This window comes from Zingiber officinale, chromosome 5B (genome assembly GCF_018446385.1).
Source record: "Zingiber officinale cultivar Zhangliang chromosome 5B, Zo_v1.1, whole genome shotgun sequence".
In the NCBI taxonomy this organism is placed as follows: Eukaryota; Viridiplantae; Streptophyta; class Magnoliopsida; order Zingiberales; family Zingiberaceae; genus Zingiber; species Zingiber officinale.
Window position 1 is genome coordinate 78,154,787 of NC_055995.1, and position 17,152 is coordinate 78,171,938.

A 17,152-nucleotide genomic window follows, 5' to 3' on the forward strand; every position below is an offset into this window, starting at 1 on the left:
ATTCGTTATTACTCAAAAGTAATAAAATCCTCCATTTCGATCGAACACAATACAGACGAATGCATCAACATTTAAATGTAATTAAGTAAGGAGCATAATGTTAGGATCGTTCGTACTCGGCTAGAGAGGGGGGGTGTGAATAGCCGCCCCAAATTCTCGCGTTCTTCCTACAGTTAGGGTTAGTCGCAGCGGAAATACAAGGAAGAAACTAAGGAGAAGAAAAACAAACCGATGTAACGAGGTTCGGAGATGAACTCCTACTCCTCGGCGTGTCCGTAAGGTGGACGAGTCCAGTCAATCCGTCGGTGGATGAGTCCCCGGAGAACCGGCTAATACAATATACTCCTTCTGGGTGGAGAAACCTCGCCACAATGTTTCTTGCACAAGCAAGATAGGAGTACAACAGATACAAGAAAGCAAAAGACAATATGAAACACTTGCTTGCTTTCTTGTTGATCATGATAACGGTCAAAATGTCATAGAATCTCGAGAATCGTGGCTCACGAATTGCGAGGATAGAAAAGTGAGACAGTAGTCCCTAAGCTGATCTAAAGCATGAAATGTAGAAGATTCGGAGGAAGCCTCAGAAAAGACTTTGCGTCACCGGAAGAAAACACGACGAATTAGCCTCGTCAAGGTAGTTCTCGATCGGTCCACGCATCGATCAGAGGTGCCCGATCGGTCCACGCATCGATCAGAGTGTGCCGATCGGTCCACGCATCGACCGCCGCCCAACTCCGCTAGCTATCGATCGTTCGATCGGTCCGCTGACCGATCAGATATGCTACGATCACTGGATCGAGGGCTTATTGAGTGCGGTTCCTCGCACTCCTCAAGATCGTTACCTGATCGGTCGGCAAACCGATCGGTAAGCTCACTGAACCATGATCGCCTTCGTTTGTTATCCGATCGGTCACCGGATCGACCAATACACAGCGGTCACCGATCGGTCCGGTGACCGATCCGAGCTTGGTTTTTGCCCAAACCAAGTCCCAAGTCTCCCAAACCAACATCCGTCAACCTTGACCTGTTGGTACATCATGCTTAGCATCCGGCCACCCTTGACCCGCTAAGACTCCCTACCAAGTGTCCAGGTCAACCTCCGACCCACTTGGACTTTCTCTTCTGGTGTAGTATCCGGCCACCCTTGACCTACTTGACCTTCTCAACACCAGATGTCCGATCACCCTTGATCCATCTCGATTTTCCTTGCGTCACTCACCAGGACTTTCCCACCGCCCGGCTTCACTCACCAGACTTTCCTTTCACCTAGCTTCACTCACTAGGATTTTCACCGCGCTCACCAGGATTTCCAAACTGCCTAGCTTCACTCACTAGGTCTTTCCCCCTGCCTGGCTTCACTCACCAGGACTTTCTCCAACTGCCTGGCTTCACTTACCAGGACTTTTCCTCGCGCCAAACTCCCTGTTTGGACTTTCCCCGTGCCAAGTCTCCATACTTGGACTTTCCGCGTGCCAAGCTACCTGCTTGGACTTTTCCCCGTGCCAAGTCTCCGTACTTGGATTTTTCCAGTGCCAAGTCTCCATACTTGGACTTTTCGTGTGCCAAGCTCCCTGCTTGGACTTTTCCCCATGCCAAGTCTCCGTACTTGGACTTTTCCCGAATCAGGTCAACCAGGTCAACCTTGACCTACGGTTGCACCAATAATCTCCCAAACATCTATTCTTGTCCCACATCAAGAATACAACTCTCTTCTCGTCAAACATCGTTAAACATCAAAACACAACTCGAGTCGGTCAACTCGAGTCAGGTCAACCAAGTCAACCTTGACCTAAGGTTGTACCAACAATCTCCCCCTTTTTGATGTTTGACAAAATCCAAAATCAAGTTATGTTAACCCGATAACCTAACTTAGGTTTTCCAATGTTCTTCCTTGAACATTCTTCCAAAACCTACACTCTCCCCCTTGGGACATCTATATATACAGACGAATGCATCAACATTTAAATGTAATTAAGTAAAGAGCATAATATACAGACGAATGCATCAACATTTAAATGTAATTAAGTAAGGAGCATAATAACACCAATCTGATCAGCAAGATAATGTTAAGTATGATTTCTCTTCCCAATCTCAATGAGTGAGAGAAAGCATGGAGAGGGAGAGTTGGAAAAGAGGAAGAGAGAAAACTTTAAAAAAAACTAGTATTTTTTATTTTACATTACATGGATTAGATAACAATTTTTTAATTCATGCTCTTATTGATCAAAGGAGAAAGCATCATCCACGAAAGAGAAACATAACGAGAGAATGCGAGGATTAAACGGTATTGAAGAGGAATCTATTAAATCTTATAAAATAATATACATAATTAAAAAAAAAAATAATTTGTTAAAAAAAGAGTCCATGATTCTATCCATTGAAACCATAATGCGATATTTATAAAATTTGAAACTTTACAAATAATGAGATCACGATGGCAAAAGGTGAATACACTCGCCCCCAGCGCCCCCGCCAACCCGTCTCAGGGACAACACGGAGGAGGTAAATCACGAGCGGCTACTAGCCTTTGGAATAGTGACTAGCACATAAGAGAGGCATTTACCTCAGCTTTGCCGAGATTCAAACCCCAGACCTCATGATGACAACACCTTATGCACTAGCCAGACCCATCCGAGGGGACTATAAAAAATGAGATCATGATCTTTAATCTCGTGGTTATATTATTTTTCATTCTCTTAAAAATATATATATATAAATATATTTAATAGATTAAAAATAATAACCATAATTTGTAAAGAATGAGATAGTTCAAATCTTTTATCATGCTTTTCCTATTCTTTTCCATCCTCTTTAAAAATATATATAAAAATATATTTAATATATTAAAAATAATTGACCCTGATAAAAAAATGACCCTAGATATAGTCATTAATTACTTATGCCTAGTAGACCTTGTTTTTTTTTTTTTTGAATTTGAACTTGATTTGAGCTTGGCTCGTTTAGATATTATTAAACTTTCAATTTATATTTTTTAATTATTTGAAACTATTAAATTTTAAGCTTGTTTGATTAGTTATTGAACTTGATAAAACATATTTATTTGTTCATTTTGAAAGTTTTTTAAAAAACTTTTTAGCAAAAAGAATTTTATTAATGAACATGCTTCACAAACATTATTCATGAATATTGTTCACGAAAGTTAATGAGCTAAACACATATGTGTTCAAAAGGTAGATCCGCTACCTTAGCGGCCCCCTAGTGCCGACCCCACGGATATGGAGGGAGGTTCATGCAGGTACACAGGCTATAGGCGCATGGCGGGATAAACCCCAGGTCGTCAGTTCCTGAGAATCGACCTCTGGTCATTACGCCAGAGATACCATGCGCGCACCGTCTGCGCTACGCCCTGGGGGCAACACACATATGTGTTCAAGCTTACTCATTTAGTTAAATGAGTTGTTCAAACAAGGTAGATCCACTACCTTAGCGACCCTTTAGTGTCGACCCCACAGATATGGAGGGAGGTACATGTAGGTACACAGGCCATAAGGGCATGGTGGGGTAAACCCCAAGTCGTCAGTTCCTGAGAATTGATCCCTGACTATTACACCAGATATGTAATGCGTCCACCGACTGCGCTACGCCCTAGGGGCTAAATGAGTTGCTCAAACTTATACATTTATTTTATCTTATGTATATTGAACGAATATAAACAATTGTAACAATTATACCAAGCTAAATATCAAGTTTGTTCATGAATACTCGGTTTATTTACCGCACCCTATCTAAAATAAATCAAAGCGTTGAAATGATTAGTCAAATTTGATTTGATTTATTTTTTACAAGTTGAATATTATTTATTTAGTCTAATAAATTATTTAAACTTATTTATTTAATTGATCTGGTATATTAAATAAACTTAAATAAAATCTTACCAACGATTACCAAATTCATAAATATTTGATTCATTCACCGCCTTAACACTAATAGAGTTGATATTGTTCTTTTATTAATTTTTTAAATTAGAATTATTTATAAATAAACTAGATTTTTTATTTTTTAGTTGTATCAAATATTCACTTTATACATTAATTTTAGGGATGACTGTTCTTTCTCATGGAAATTTTACACCAAGTAAATTGGGAAGTGTTTATATAGGATAACCCATAAACTCAGAGAGCACAGATCTTCTGGATTATAAAGTATGATCCAAAAAATAGACTAGCTTATTCATAAATAGAATGATATGAATCTCATCTATTATCCCAGTGCGATTCATGGAATTCCACTTATAAAATACCCTTGATCCAAGAGAAGACGGGGGTACGGTCCAGAAGATTTAGACTGTAAACTCGAGGTTCATGTCAACAAAGACTATTCATCCCAAAATTTGGAGAGAACAAATTCATCTTCGGATGCTTAAACTTTTATCAATTAAGTCGAATTTATTTTCAATATAATCACCATCCTTGCGGCCACCGGCTAATGGATCCTCCGCTCCTCTCGCTCTTTACCTCGCTAATCTCCCCCAACACCACCTCCTCCATCCGCCTCCGCCTTCGCCTCCACCTTAGCCTCCACAGCCCCCACCTCCCTCGCCGGAGACAACCGCCACCAGTAACCTTCCCCCGGGCCACCTCTGCCGCCGTCGTCGGCGAAAACAGAGCATCACCGTCCCAACTGCACCCATCCGGGGCAGACGCGTAGCCGTCAGCATGGGAGGCGCCTTCGCACCGCTGGTAGGTGGTGGTCATGAGTGACTCCCGGGGGATGTGGCGGGAGAGGAGAGGCGAGTCTCCGCCCCAGTTGTTGGAGCCGGCGAGCGGGTGCTGCGGCGTCCGGAACTCCACCACCTCGAGCTCCCTCCCCATGATCGTAATGACCTTGCGAGGCGGCTCCGGCCCCGCTCTCGTCGGCGTGCTGCCGAGGACCGTCGACGGCAGCCACTGGGGAGTGCTGAAGGCGACGGCGTAGTCCCTCGGGGCCCATCTCGCAGCCGCCGACGTTCTGTTGCGCAGCATTGGCAATGGTGTTCGATGCCAATGATGCTCTTCCTCAATTATATATATAGACGTGCAAGAGACCAAATAAAATATTACATTTTATTTTTTCTACAACTTTTAAAACATAAATAAAAAATTAGATCCTAATTTATACTTCACCGTTTTTGAACAAAAAATTAAAAATTTTAAAATTGTTAATTTTTTTTAAGAAATTCCAAATAATTAATATTTATCTTTCAATCATTGATATTTTTTTAATGTAATTGAATGATAAGAACAAATAGGACGATGGATACAAGGTAAGGCATTGTCATTGCTGATGTCTACAATGATAATTTGTTTTTTTTTTTTTTTTTATGTTATAACTAATGTTTTCTCCCCAAATAAACACTAAAATGAAAATGAGTCCAATCACTCCCTAACAAGGTCGTGCCCGATATAGCCGGTCCATCTAGATTTACTCCAAGATTAATGAACATAAACACTATGTTTACTCCACGATCGAAAAGGGAAAAAAAATAGTTAGGGATTTGGGATTTAGGGTTTCTCTAGCCACAATTTCTCATCTCGCGTGACCCTACAAGACCACGATCACATGAGCAAATGACTAGCATTAGGAAGAGAATTGTTTTCGGTGCGACTAGGGTTGAAGAAAAAATGATAAAAAAAAACAGATGAATTCATAAATTAGTCACTCCTCAGTGCCACTGCACCCTTGCTGACATGTGGATTTAAGATTCAAGAAATGTTACTAATAGTTTCAAGAAGCAGGATAATAAGATTTTTTTTTTTTTTTGAAAAAATGCATTGTTATTTATCAATGCTCATTGCATGATATCCATTAACAAAACAAAAAAAAATAATTAAAGACAAAAAAAAATACATGCTAATCGATTGTCTTTATTGTTTTGTTTTTTACAAATCTTCTTGATCTTTCTAATTAATTTCTCCTTCGGTTATTGTAGTCTGTAAGGGTCTGTTGGTTGTTGCTGAGTTGTGTCGTCGTGCAGCTGCTGGTTGATCGGGGTGCTCCTCCGCGCGCTCTCGCTCAACAACCGCTCCTCGTGCCCAATCGGCGACCATCATCGGAGGCCGATCACGCCGTCAGCGCCTTGATCCTCCTCAACAGGGACTTGCAGGAGATAGAAAGATGAGAATCCGTTGAACCCCAGGCGCGACGGCCGACAGCACCACCAGAGAGGCGATCCAGCCGGACTCCTCCGCGCCGATGACCATCGCCGCTGCCAAAAGCGATGGGGAGGTGGAGGAGGTCGAATCGCGAAGAGCTCGCCGATCGATTACATGGAGAAAGATCAACGAAGGTTGCGGCCGGAGGAGAACCTGCCGATCAAACAGCGGCCGACACGACGAATATCCGCCATCCAGAATCCTAACCCTAGAATAGAACAGAGAAGAATCGAAAGGGGAAAGCAGCGGAATGAAAAAAAAAAAAAAAGAAGAGGACAGGTATTTATAGGTTTAAGTGGATTAAATGAACGGTCATGATGATTAATACTCAATGATAGACGAATGGGATTCGTGGATTAAAGGAACGCTCGTGATGATCAGTTATGATCAATCGTACTGTCCATCTACTTATATAAATCCAAACATTGCGTATTTAACCATAGATCATCAGAATAATTTCAGGGCAACGATTCAGCAGAGAGTCTTCTCAGATAATAATCAGTTTGAGAGTTTCTAAGCTAACTATTACGTGCACTTCTCGATTTACTCTAAGATCGATAAAAAATTTACGTAAAACCAAATCAATCACTTAGAGATAGTAAATAAGATTAATTAGGATTATCAATTTTTTTCCATCTTACCATTTCATTCCTTCTTAGAAAGCCACAATCATCATCGGCAGACGGAATTTAGACAGGAAATTGACAAGCATACGCAAGACTTGTCAGAAAATATCGCACTAATTTATCGTGTGTGACATCAGAAACTAAACGCAACACACACCATTGTCGTTGTCAAGCCATATTTTATATCTGTTACTCGAAACCGGTTACATAAATTTTATCCCCCATTCAACTCTCTGCATGAATCATATCAGATCAGATCTTCCAGAAGCCACAGTTAAGATGTCCGAGGAAGTCGCTTTGCGATCTCCTGAAATAAGAGAGAAGAACAATTTACAAATGCATTTTGTATGAAAAAACTTTGGCCTAGGTAGAGTCATGGAGCACGATAATATTCACACGAGTTGACATCGTATGCAACTGTTCTTAGAGTAAAATTTCAGATCCTCACTTGATTGACTGAAAATTTGTTTATTAATTACCTGAAAAAGTTCATTGATATTATTAGCCGTCTTTGCGGATGTCTCAATGAAGAACATACCATTCCCCTCCGCATACTCCATGGCATCCTTCAAATGAATGAATTCATAAGGATAAATATATGTTGATTCGAGTTAAGACGATGGACAAACAATTAGAAATCAATGTCTACCCCGGATGAGACAGTCCTATTTTCGTCCAAATCAGCCTTATTACCGACCAATGCCATGACGATACCAGGACTGGCATGCTTCTGAAGTTCCTGTTGGACATAAAGCTAAATTCATAAATCTGAAAAGATGATGGGATACAGGTCTTTGAAATCAAAACACATACAAGATCCTCGAGCTTTTGAGTGATTAGAGGCTCAGGCTACAGAGTTAATCAAGATTTAAGCAAATTGACCGGTTGCAGAAATGCAATCTTGCAAATTTGAAATTATGATGCCCTTCATTATGTATCAGTTTACTATGTACATTGAAAAGTTAATGTTCCTACAGCGCGCAAAGCCCTATCAAGTCATCGTTCTTCGTAAATTATCTAAAAACACAAGTACAAAGTTCTGAAGAGAAGTAAAACCCATCATATACATTATATCAGATACCCACCTGCAGCACGATTAAAACTGGTGAAATCAGTGTTATGTGGATTGACTTACACTCGGTGGCAACGTATAAAATGAAGCAAAAAAATTCCATCCAGGAAGTTCAGAATGATACCTTAACCCAATATTGTGCTTTTCTAAATGTTTCTTCACTTGTTATGTCATAGACCACAACCGCAACAGCAGCTCCCCGATAGTAAAGAGGAGCCAATGAGGCATACCTACCAATGATAACATCATAAACAAGACATTATCTTTAGAGCTCCTCCACATTTTTTAAGATCCTCAAAGTATATGATAGATATGTATCTATAAAAAACAAGAAAAGTATCACAACTTCAATAAAAAATTCACCCGCCTTTCTTGTCCAGCTGTATCCCATATTTCAAACTTCACTGTTGTGGAATCTTGCAAGGCTAGTGTTTGTGATAAGAAGGATGCACCGATGGTAACCTATGTAGATCGAATAAAAATATTCAACTATCAGAAGTAACCACTAAGCTTTGTGCTACTGGAGAAAGAAGCAAACTAAAGAAACACATGGGCTGTAACATAATTAACTAAAAAAATTGCTGTGCCACAAGTAAAATGAACCTAATTTTCACCATTACTTAAGATTATCTAAAGTTCTACCACTGTTTTGTTTTACAACCAAAATCGACAGGTGAAGAAAAAGTCTGGTTAACGCTCTTGAAGACTTTCTTTCAATACACATGGATCACTCTAATTATTGTTTCTTCAGTTTGTATTAATACTACTAGATTATTCAACACAGAGTGCTTAATCATTCAGCCTTTTTATCTCCAAAATAAATGAATGAACTTTTAGAGGAAAGGATGCAGTTAACAGGGTACAACTCTCAAATTGGATCATCATGTTTTGTATATTGCCATTTTTATCTCATTCACTGCATCCTTGCAGACATAGATTTAAGAATCCAAGAAATAGTTCTAAGAGTTTCAAGTAGCAGGATCTTAGTCTAATAATTCAAATGCAGGCAAAAGAATGCACTTTGGTAATAGCAATTGCTAGATAATCATTAGATAAGAATTGCCTTTGAAGTAGGGTCAAATTGGCCACGAACGAACCGGAGGACTATGCAGCTTTTACCCACACCAGAATCACCTAACAGAACCAACTGCAAAGATGAAATTTCATATTATCCAGCTTTTACTTGGCAACAGTCCAACAATAGCACCAGCTGGAAACAATTAACTTTAAGCTAGAGAGGTCAACATATTACTGTCCATAATTTAGTTAGCTTATATCTTCCATATAAGACACACACACACACACACACACACACACACACACAGAATTCAGTTCAATTTCTCCACCTCATGCTAAGAATTATACTCCACTTGTATACAAGTAAAGATCACTTATGCTCCAGAAGAGTTACACCCTTGTGCTCCATTCAAGGAAACTAAACAGTGAAATACAGAACAGTCAAGAGAAACAAGAAGAGAGTATTTCTAACTAAGAGGAAGCTATCTATAAAAGTATCGAGTTAACTTATCAAAATAGATTTTATATTTGACTAATTATAATATTTATGAAGCAGTTAGATTTTTGTAATTATATGGAGAGCCTAGCTGAACTTCATAAGGCAAGCAGGGCATACCTTCACACGCAAGTTTTTTGGGTCAGTGGCCATGGAATTTTCAGCATCCAAACCACCCAAATTTCTGGCATTTCGGTCTGACCATTGCCAGATACACATAATTAGATTATGTTAGTTTCATATCGTAGCGTCAATCATTTGATTTTCCATCGATAGTGCTTGTGCATGACAACAAAACAGCAATAAGTAAATAGATGCTATAAGTGTCGGAAAGGCAAAGTACTACTAACATGCATGTAAATTGCAACAAACTAAAAGATGTTTAAAGTTTGTCATTATTCCTACTAAACCACACCATTAACCCTGGAAATCTATATGAAACCCAGCAATCTTGCCATTTAGAATGCTGAATTTCTACTCATACGGGGTGGCCTTGAATGAAGTTGCAGGAGGCTCGGAGCTGGTCAGGATGACCGGATGCTTGTGGGGAAGGCCCGGAGCTGGTCGGGATGACCGGATGCTTGCGAGGAGGTCCGGAGCAAGTCAGAGTAACAGGATGCTTACGAGGAGGCCCGGAACAGGTCAAGAGTGACCGAATGCGGAGACCCGAAGCAGGTTAGGGTGACCAGATGCGAATGCTTGCAGGGAGTACCGAACCAGGTTAGACCAGGTTAGGATGACCGGATGCTTACAGTGAGGCTAAGAGTAGATAAGGGTGACCGGATGCTCGCGTGGATGTCCGAAACAGGTCAAGAGTGACCGGATACTCACGAGGAAGCCTGGACCATGAGAGTAATGATGATCCTTCGTTTGAGGAGAGGATTGTTGGGATACAATCAAAGTCCGACGTTGAAAATATATGGAAAAGATCATGAGTTTAAAAGGAAGTAAAATATCTTCATTGGCATAAGACCTTTTAGATAAAATCTAAAAACAAAGCCATGAGGGTCTCAAAATGGACAATATCATGTCATTGTGGAGATATGCGCATATCCTTTGGACACAACATCCATTTTCTCCTTTCCAAACACCTATTATGAGCTGAACTAACTCCTTCGCCCATCACCCCCAGTTAACATTTCTCACTGCAAAGCAATTTCTCCATTCATAAGAGCCTAAATTTCTTCCTCGACCTTCTAAAATATCTTGTACTTGGCAAATATCATATATCTTTCACAGACCTCTCTCAACTTTCTTGTCATAAAAAGCCCGATTTAAAATCATGACTTCATAACAAAGCAAAACATTTATGAAGCTGACAACGCCAGAACAACACGAATCTGCAACAAAATAATCTCAAATCATCATAAAATGGGCTCATAATCACCACCAAGTTTGCAGTTTTAAAAGCGTATCACTGTTTTTCCCATAGTTCGTCGACCTCCATCCACGCACAATAACAACAGGCGCACATCTCTCACATTTCGCACGAGAAAAGAAGGCAAAAAGGATAATTTTTTCCTTCAAAATTGAAGTGATAACCGATAGAAACTAACCACGTTTGAAGATCATCACAGCCTCACTTCAGAATCAACACACCCCAATTCGAAAGGTGCGATAAAGGCTTCATATAAAAAATTATTCAAGCTAACTCCAACTTCCCAGCAAGAGAAAAGCTTACCGGATTAATAAATTAAGGACCATAGAGAAGAGGAAAGAGGGAAATTGGAAAGCCATGGTTCAAAGCCCTGAAGAGAAGAGAAGAGAAGAGAAAGGGAGAGGAAAAGGGGACCTGGAAGAGAGGAGGAGCACCCCATCTGTGGGAGGAGGCGAGGCGGGGGCGTCCGAGTTCGACGGGGGAGGAGAGGGATCCCAGAGGAGAAGGGGGGCGAACGAGTTGGCTCGGCTGGGTCGAAAACGAGTTAAACGAGTCCAGTTAAGGGAGGAGAACAGAAATCGGACGCCGTTTTTTTTTTTTTTAATATTTATATTTAATTTGGACATAAACAATTATTAATATTTAATAAATGTTTTTTTTGTTTGATTTGTAAAATCATTTTTTATTTTTATATGTCAAAAATTTATTAGAGGCAAATGATGTAAAATATATTTTCTATTTTAAAAAATAATAATAATTGAAAAAAAAATGACGGTTACCTATAAATTCATAGACCTAGTGAAGAAGCTAGAGTTTGGGAGCGATGGTGAACCAGGGAGCCAAGAAGCGGAAGGAGGAGAACAGGAAGCACATGACCAACCTCCGCCGCCTCATCATGGCCTCTAACGTACGTTTGATCTCCACTTCCGAATCCCTAGTCTCTTTATCTCTTTGTCGCTTTTTTTCTTCTTCTAATTCTATCCTATACTTTGTGGATCTTTTGTTTTACTGCCTTCTATGCTGGACTCTTTGGGAATCACTCGACGATATTGTGGAAATAGTTCGTTTGCGAGTAATTTTCTGATACATTTTACATTATTCTTTTGTCGGGCAAGAAGGACGAAATTTAGTCTAAAGACTAGAATTAAAGTAACTAGGAAGTCAAGTAGCAGAGTATATCATGAAGCATTTTGGATTTGATTCTTTTAGTTAGGCATCATAATCGATAATCTCACGGAGTATATCTATCGTTTCGATTGAAAAGTTATGGGACGGTATAACATTGTGTATCTTTCAAATTTAGTTAAAACACCTGTCATCTTCTATAGGCTTGAATTAAGTTTCTACGGTCGTGCATGACATTCTTTCACAAGTTGTCTTTAGGCATCTCCTGGGTTAGAATTATCTAAAGAACAATTTCTACCATTTGTCTTTTAGGTCTTTGTTCACAAAATCTATCAATTAAACCATTACATAGAGCGCTATTAATTAGAGATTGTGGCAAGAATATTCATTCTTTAAACATGTTAATAATTAAAGATAACAGATAGTCAGATACATTTGGAAAAGTTAACTTAGTTATAGACATAGTTGAAGCTGATGGTGTAAAGGAATACCAAATTAATCACAAAGATGAATGATAAAATGAATAGCCAGTTTAAGAAGCTGAACTGGTCAAATTCACTAGTCATGAAATAATGGTCGTTTGTGGAAGCTGCTGCAGGTCAAATTCATTAGTTGGTTCAGTTTGTGATTTTTACAACTGAAGTTTTTTTATAAGATACGCAAACAACCCATGAAATATATGTGAGCTATATCAACTTTCTTTGTTCTAGTTATAGCTTTATTTAGTAGAACTTTCTATACTTTTTTTTTTTGTATCATTCTCTGATTCCATTTGACATTCCTTAATTGGTTGATGATGATGAGCCATATAAAAGAGGAAACACAATAAACATACTATTTGATACACAAACTATGATCATGATTTTGGTTCAGATCTTCTTGTTTCTTTATCAGACAGAAATACAATAAACATACTATTTGATACACAAACTCAATTTTGCCTATAGGTTCTCAGTAAAAAGCGACAGTGATGAAAAAAGAATTTGGTTGTTTAATTTTAATGTATTACTTTTAATGAGTTTAATGAAAACCTGTAAGGAGATAGTTTGTGGCTTTTGGGATAAGTTCATTGTTTACTTCTCAAAGAATATTTGAAGTGATAGATTGAGTTAGCGATTGCATGTGTTGTAGTTGATAGCTGATAATACATTGAGGAATATGATCATGTTCTGCCGTGATTTTTCCCCTTGATAGATAGTAAATATGAAACATTGGATTTCAGGTCATTTATGTTCTAGTGTGAATGGTTATATTTCATGCAACTTTTACTTGGAAGCATTGGATTGGTCTTCTTGTGACATCTATTGCTTATGGGCTTCCATATAAACAACTTGACAGTATGGCAAGGGTAAGATGATGAACTTTTAGATGGTGTCACACTGGTGGAATTTGTGGGTATGTTTCGGCCATCAATTCGGATCTTATTCTTAAAATTAACTAGCCTGTCATTGTTTCAAAAATGTTAAGTATTAATGATTATGAAATTTTACGCTAGGCTGGATTTACTCGGTAAGCATCATTAATGAAAAAAATGGTATGTTCGTATACTAAATTGGAACCTATTCTTTAACTTGTAAATAGAGAGGCACATAATTCATAGCAATTTTTTCTTTTAATGTGTGTGAAAAATCTTATATTTGATGGGATGAAGTGATGTATGGCATTTTTTTTAATGTCAATGAACTACAGTGGCGGATCCAGACAAAAATTTAGAGGAATGCTCAAAGAAGAGACTAAAAAAAAATTCTTACTATTAAATAAATATATTAAAAGATAAAAGTACTAAATTAATAATGATAATGATACAGACATAAAAATATGTGCATACCAATAAAGTAATTATTTTTTGATACTTGAACTACCAGCATCAAATCTAGACATACAAACAAGAGGAGGCAACTGGATCCTACGAGTGTTCACCTGTTGAAATAAGGAACAAGATTCACCTAAAATTAAAAAGATTTTGCTTGTTGAGTTGTTGTGGAGGATCACCGGCGGAGCACAGTGACAACGGCGTCGACAGAACAGGCGAACCGCGAACAGTAGTGGCGTCATGGCACAAGGTGTCGACGAAGTGAAGAGGCGACAAAGATGAGGGCAACAATTTGAGGAGACCGGAGAGGGGGAAACAATGAGATCTCTTAGTGCGATTAGGGTTTTTAGTTTGAGAAAGAAAGGGTTGGCTTAGAAAAAGAAGGTTCGGTTGCTGAAAAAGCTGTTGGAAAAAGGATTGGGAACGAGAAAGAAAGAAAACCAAAGCTGCTGCTTGTTGGAAAAGGTTCGGGTATGAGAAAGAAAGAAAACGAAATTTGCTGCTGGCTGGAAAAAGTTCGGTAATGGGAAAGGAAAGGAAAATGTGTTTTTAATGACACTTTTGAGAAAAGTCCATTAAGTTTAAAAAATTATAATTGTACCCTTTATTTGTTAATCATGTATTATATTTTTATCTTTTGTTTCCAGAAGCAAGGGGGTGCTTCCGCACCCCCTCGCGTCCCCCTGCATCCGCCGTTGATGAACTATCATCATCATCATCAAGTCATACTAATCCAAAATCCCAGTTATTTGGAGTTGGCCACATTGTTATTGCCATTGAATTAGACTCTATGTAAACTTATCACTTTTAATGATTATGTTTGGTCTCTTAATTAACTTTTATGGTCTGTTTACTGCAGAGGATGAAAAAGTGGAGAATGGAAAAGCAAAAGATTTTCCTTTTATTTACTTCCACTCATTTTCTCACTTTTTTTTTAATCTCACTACTCTTCCAACCCTCTACTTTTCCATCCTTTAGAACAAAGCTACCTTAATGGCAACTAGTAGAGTTTTCTAATTGGTTTCCTATCCCTCACACCTCAAACTCCACTAATAATTTTTTTCCCCTTTCAATGTTTTATATTAAACAGAATCACATGCTCAAGTTACTACATAAATTGCTGAATGAAAAATTGCAGTGTTGTTTTCCTCTTGGATTGTAATTGGTGAGACTTTTGTTGGTTGTAATTGTTTGTTGCAACCTAGATGTTGACTCTTCCAATAGAATGAGAAACTATAGAATTTTTTTTTGTGATTGCTGATATTGTTGAAATATAGATCAAATTTCAATATTGATCCAAGATTTAATTGGTATGGTATCAACGTGATTCCATCTTGATATTGAAAGGGCATTGTCACCTATGTAATTGGGTCAAAAATGGATCTAACCATTCCATGGTACTTGACACGCTTGTTGTGGCACAATATATATTTTGCTACCTAGACCATCGTATACGATTTTAAAATCATGGAGCGCGATTACCAATCTTGTGTCCTTAACATTGATTTCCTCTTCTCTCATTGTAGAAGTGAGAAGGAGTGAAAGAGAACTTTCCGCTTTTCTTGTCAACACAGTTTTACTATGTTTTGATTACAGAAGGATTCTCTTTTGACCATAGTATATGAGTTAACTGTTAAGTTTTTTAGTGCCTGATTCTATGAATTATCAGTAGACGAAGTTTCTCAATTCATTGTGTGGCACTTTTGTGATAAGTAGATAAGCCTTGTTAGGAATTGATAAGTTAAGATAGAGAAGAATTAGCTAAAAACACTCGTTTTCAAAAATAAAAAATAAAAAATAAAAAATTGAATCATATTAAACAAAGACAATGTTTCAAGCTGCAGACATGATACATGATACACAATTTTGTTTGCATAATATGCTACTGCTGCAAACAATGTGATTTATCAGGATACTTTGACATTATCTGGTGCCTTGTTTTGGAGAAGGCATATATAATTGTGTTCGTGTTGAATGTTTCATGTTCCTAGTTAATATTTTTTTTCCTCTCAAAATAATATACTGGGAATAACTTTAAGTCTTGAATACTACTGTTATTACCATTTTTTTCCTGCAGTTATTTGCACGATGTGATCTACATGACTAGCTTTGTGCAGATAATGTCCATCTTATCCGGTAAATTTTGGTGGACTTGGTGGTAAGAATCCAAGGAACTCAATCTTTTTTCTGTTTTCATTGGATTTATAGCAGGAATTCACATTCTTTGGAATATTTTCCTACAATTAACATTCATTTTGTCAAACTATATAACTTGCATGAATGCAAGATCTACTATGTGGATGTATAGTAAGAAAATTTGAAACAATAAAGATAAATCAATTTCACTATCATTAAAGCTTCAAGCAAGCTCTTATTATTATTATTATTTTATTTTAAATTTGACTTGAATCCAGGCTTTCTAATTTTTCTTTTCCCTTCACATTGTGCTTTTGTGGGAAATTCCTTGCTCCATCCCTGTCACTAATAATATTTAAATTAATTTAAAATATATATATATATATATATATATATATACTAACATTTTGTTGGAAAACGTTGAATGAAAACATGACTTGTGGATTGTAGTCCCACAACAAAAGAGCGACTTTACGACTAAATCGAGCAAAAGAAGTGAGAATTCAGGATCCGAAATGTTCATACAAACTGATCGGGACATGAGATGTCCACGTAAGTTTGCCAAGTAAGGCCATATGTCTCTTTCATTTTTGGCAAAGGCCATGTGTCTCTTTCTTTTGCTCAATGACATTGCTCAATGACACATGTAAAACCACGTGTATCACTTGGAAGCAAAGCCACATGTTTGGCTTGCATGGATGCCACCTATGGTTGCATGATTCAGTGGCTTGCTTTGCTAAGAAGAAGCCACATTGTGACTTGGAAACTAAGCCACGGTGTGATCTTGTGAAGCAGCTACGTTGTGGTTTGCTTGGCAAATATGTATGTTAGAGTGTATACGAAAAGCTTAGCATTTGTAAATATTTATTTTTGAAATAAAAAAATTACATTGGTCAAATGTCTATATTTATCTGTTGAATATAGTTGTTCAATTAATTTATAAAGTAGATAACATGGTGTGTGGTGTCACATACAGAAGATCATGTTATCGGTTCTTTATAAATTATAAACAGTTGCTCACGACTAAGATGGAAAGGAACAAACCTCGGAATAGTCGTAGTGTATTTAAGTTTTAGTTTATCTTGATTAATAAATTACACTGGTACACTCTGAGTGTATTGAGTAGGATCATTTTAGGTAAGTTCTTTTTGTACTGACTTTATAAAAGAACTAGATCTTAGTTATTATGGAAGTGTGTGCTCTTAATCTTAATATAATAACAAGCACATATATTTAATATTTATTTCTTTGACTTATCAAAGGGTGAGGTTTAGCTCGATAAATTAATATGCCCGATAAGTTGGGAAATGATATTACTTATAGTGTGTGTTGTT

General features: G+C 37.8%; 1 protein-coding gene and 1 pseudogene across 1 annotated transcript; one reads left to right on the forward strand and one right to left on the reverse strand.

Moving 5' to 3' along the window:
* Positions 1-6,843: 6,843 nt before the first annotated feature.
* Positions 6,844-11,314, reverse strand: LOC121984616 (ras-related protein RABF1-like). The gene is made up of 8 exons (XM_042537645.1): positions 11,159-11,314; positions 9,487-9,563; positions 8,917-9,000; positions 8,221-8,315; positions 7,978-8,083; positions 7,431-7,520; positions 7,261-7,347; positions 6,844-7,088 (listed from the first exon to the last, which is right to left on the reverse strand). The coding sequence occupies exons 1-8, from the start codon at positions 11,181-11,183 to the stop codon at positions 7,056-7,058; spliced, it is 597 nt and encodes a 198-aa protein (XP_042393579.1). The 5' UTR covers positions 11,184-11,314; the 3' UTR covers positions 6,844-7,055.
* Positions 11,315-11,567: 253 nt separating this feature from the next.
* LOC121986756 overlaps positions 11,568-17,152 on the forward strand; it is a 38,702-nt pseudogene continuing 33,117 nt past the window's right edge.

What these genes read in the sequence shown, in the direction of transcription:
- LOC121984616 (XM_042537645.1), bottom strand. Translation starts at nt 11,183, where the DNA reads ATGGGGTGCTCCTCCTCTCTTCCAG. An exon ending in GATACAGCTGGACAAGAAAG is followed by an intron (nt 8,084 to 8,220) that starts GCGGGTGAATTT and finishes TATCATTGGTAG; the next exon opens with GTATGCCTCATTGGCTCCTC. An exon ending in ATATCAATGAACTTTTTCAG is followed by an intron (nt 7,089 to 7,260) that starts GTAATTAATAAA and finishes CTCTTATTTCAG; the next exon opens with GAGATCGCAAAGCGACTTCC.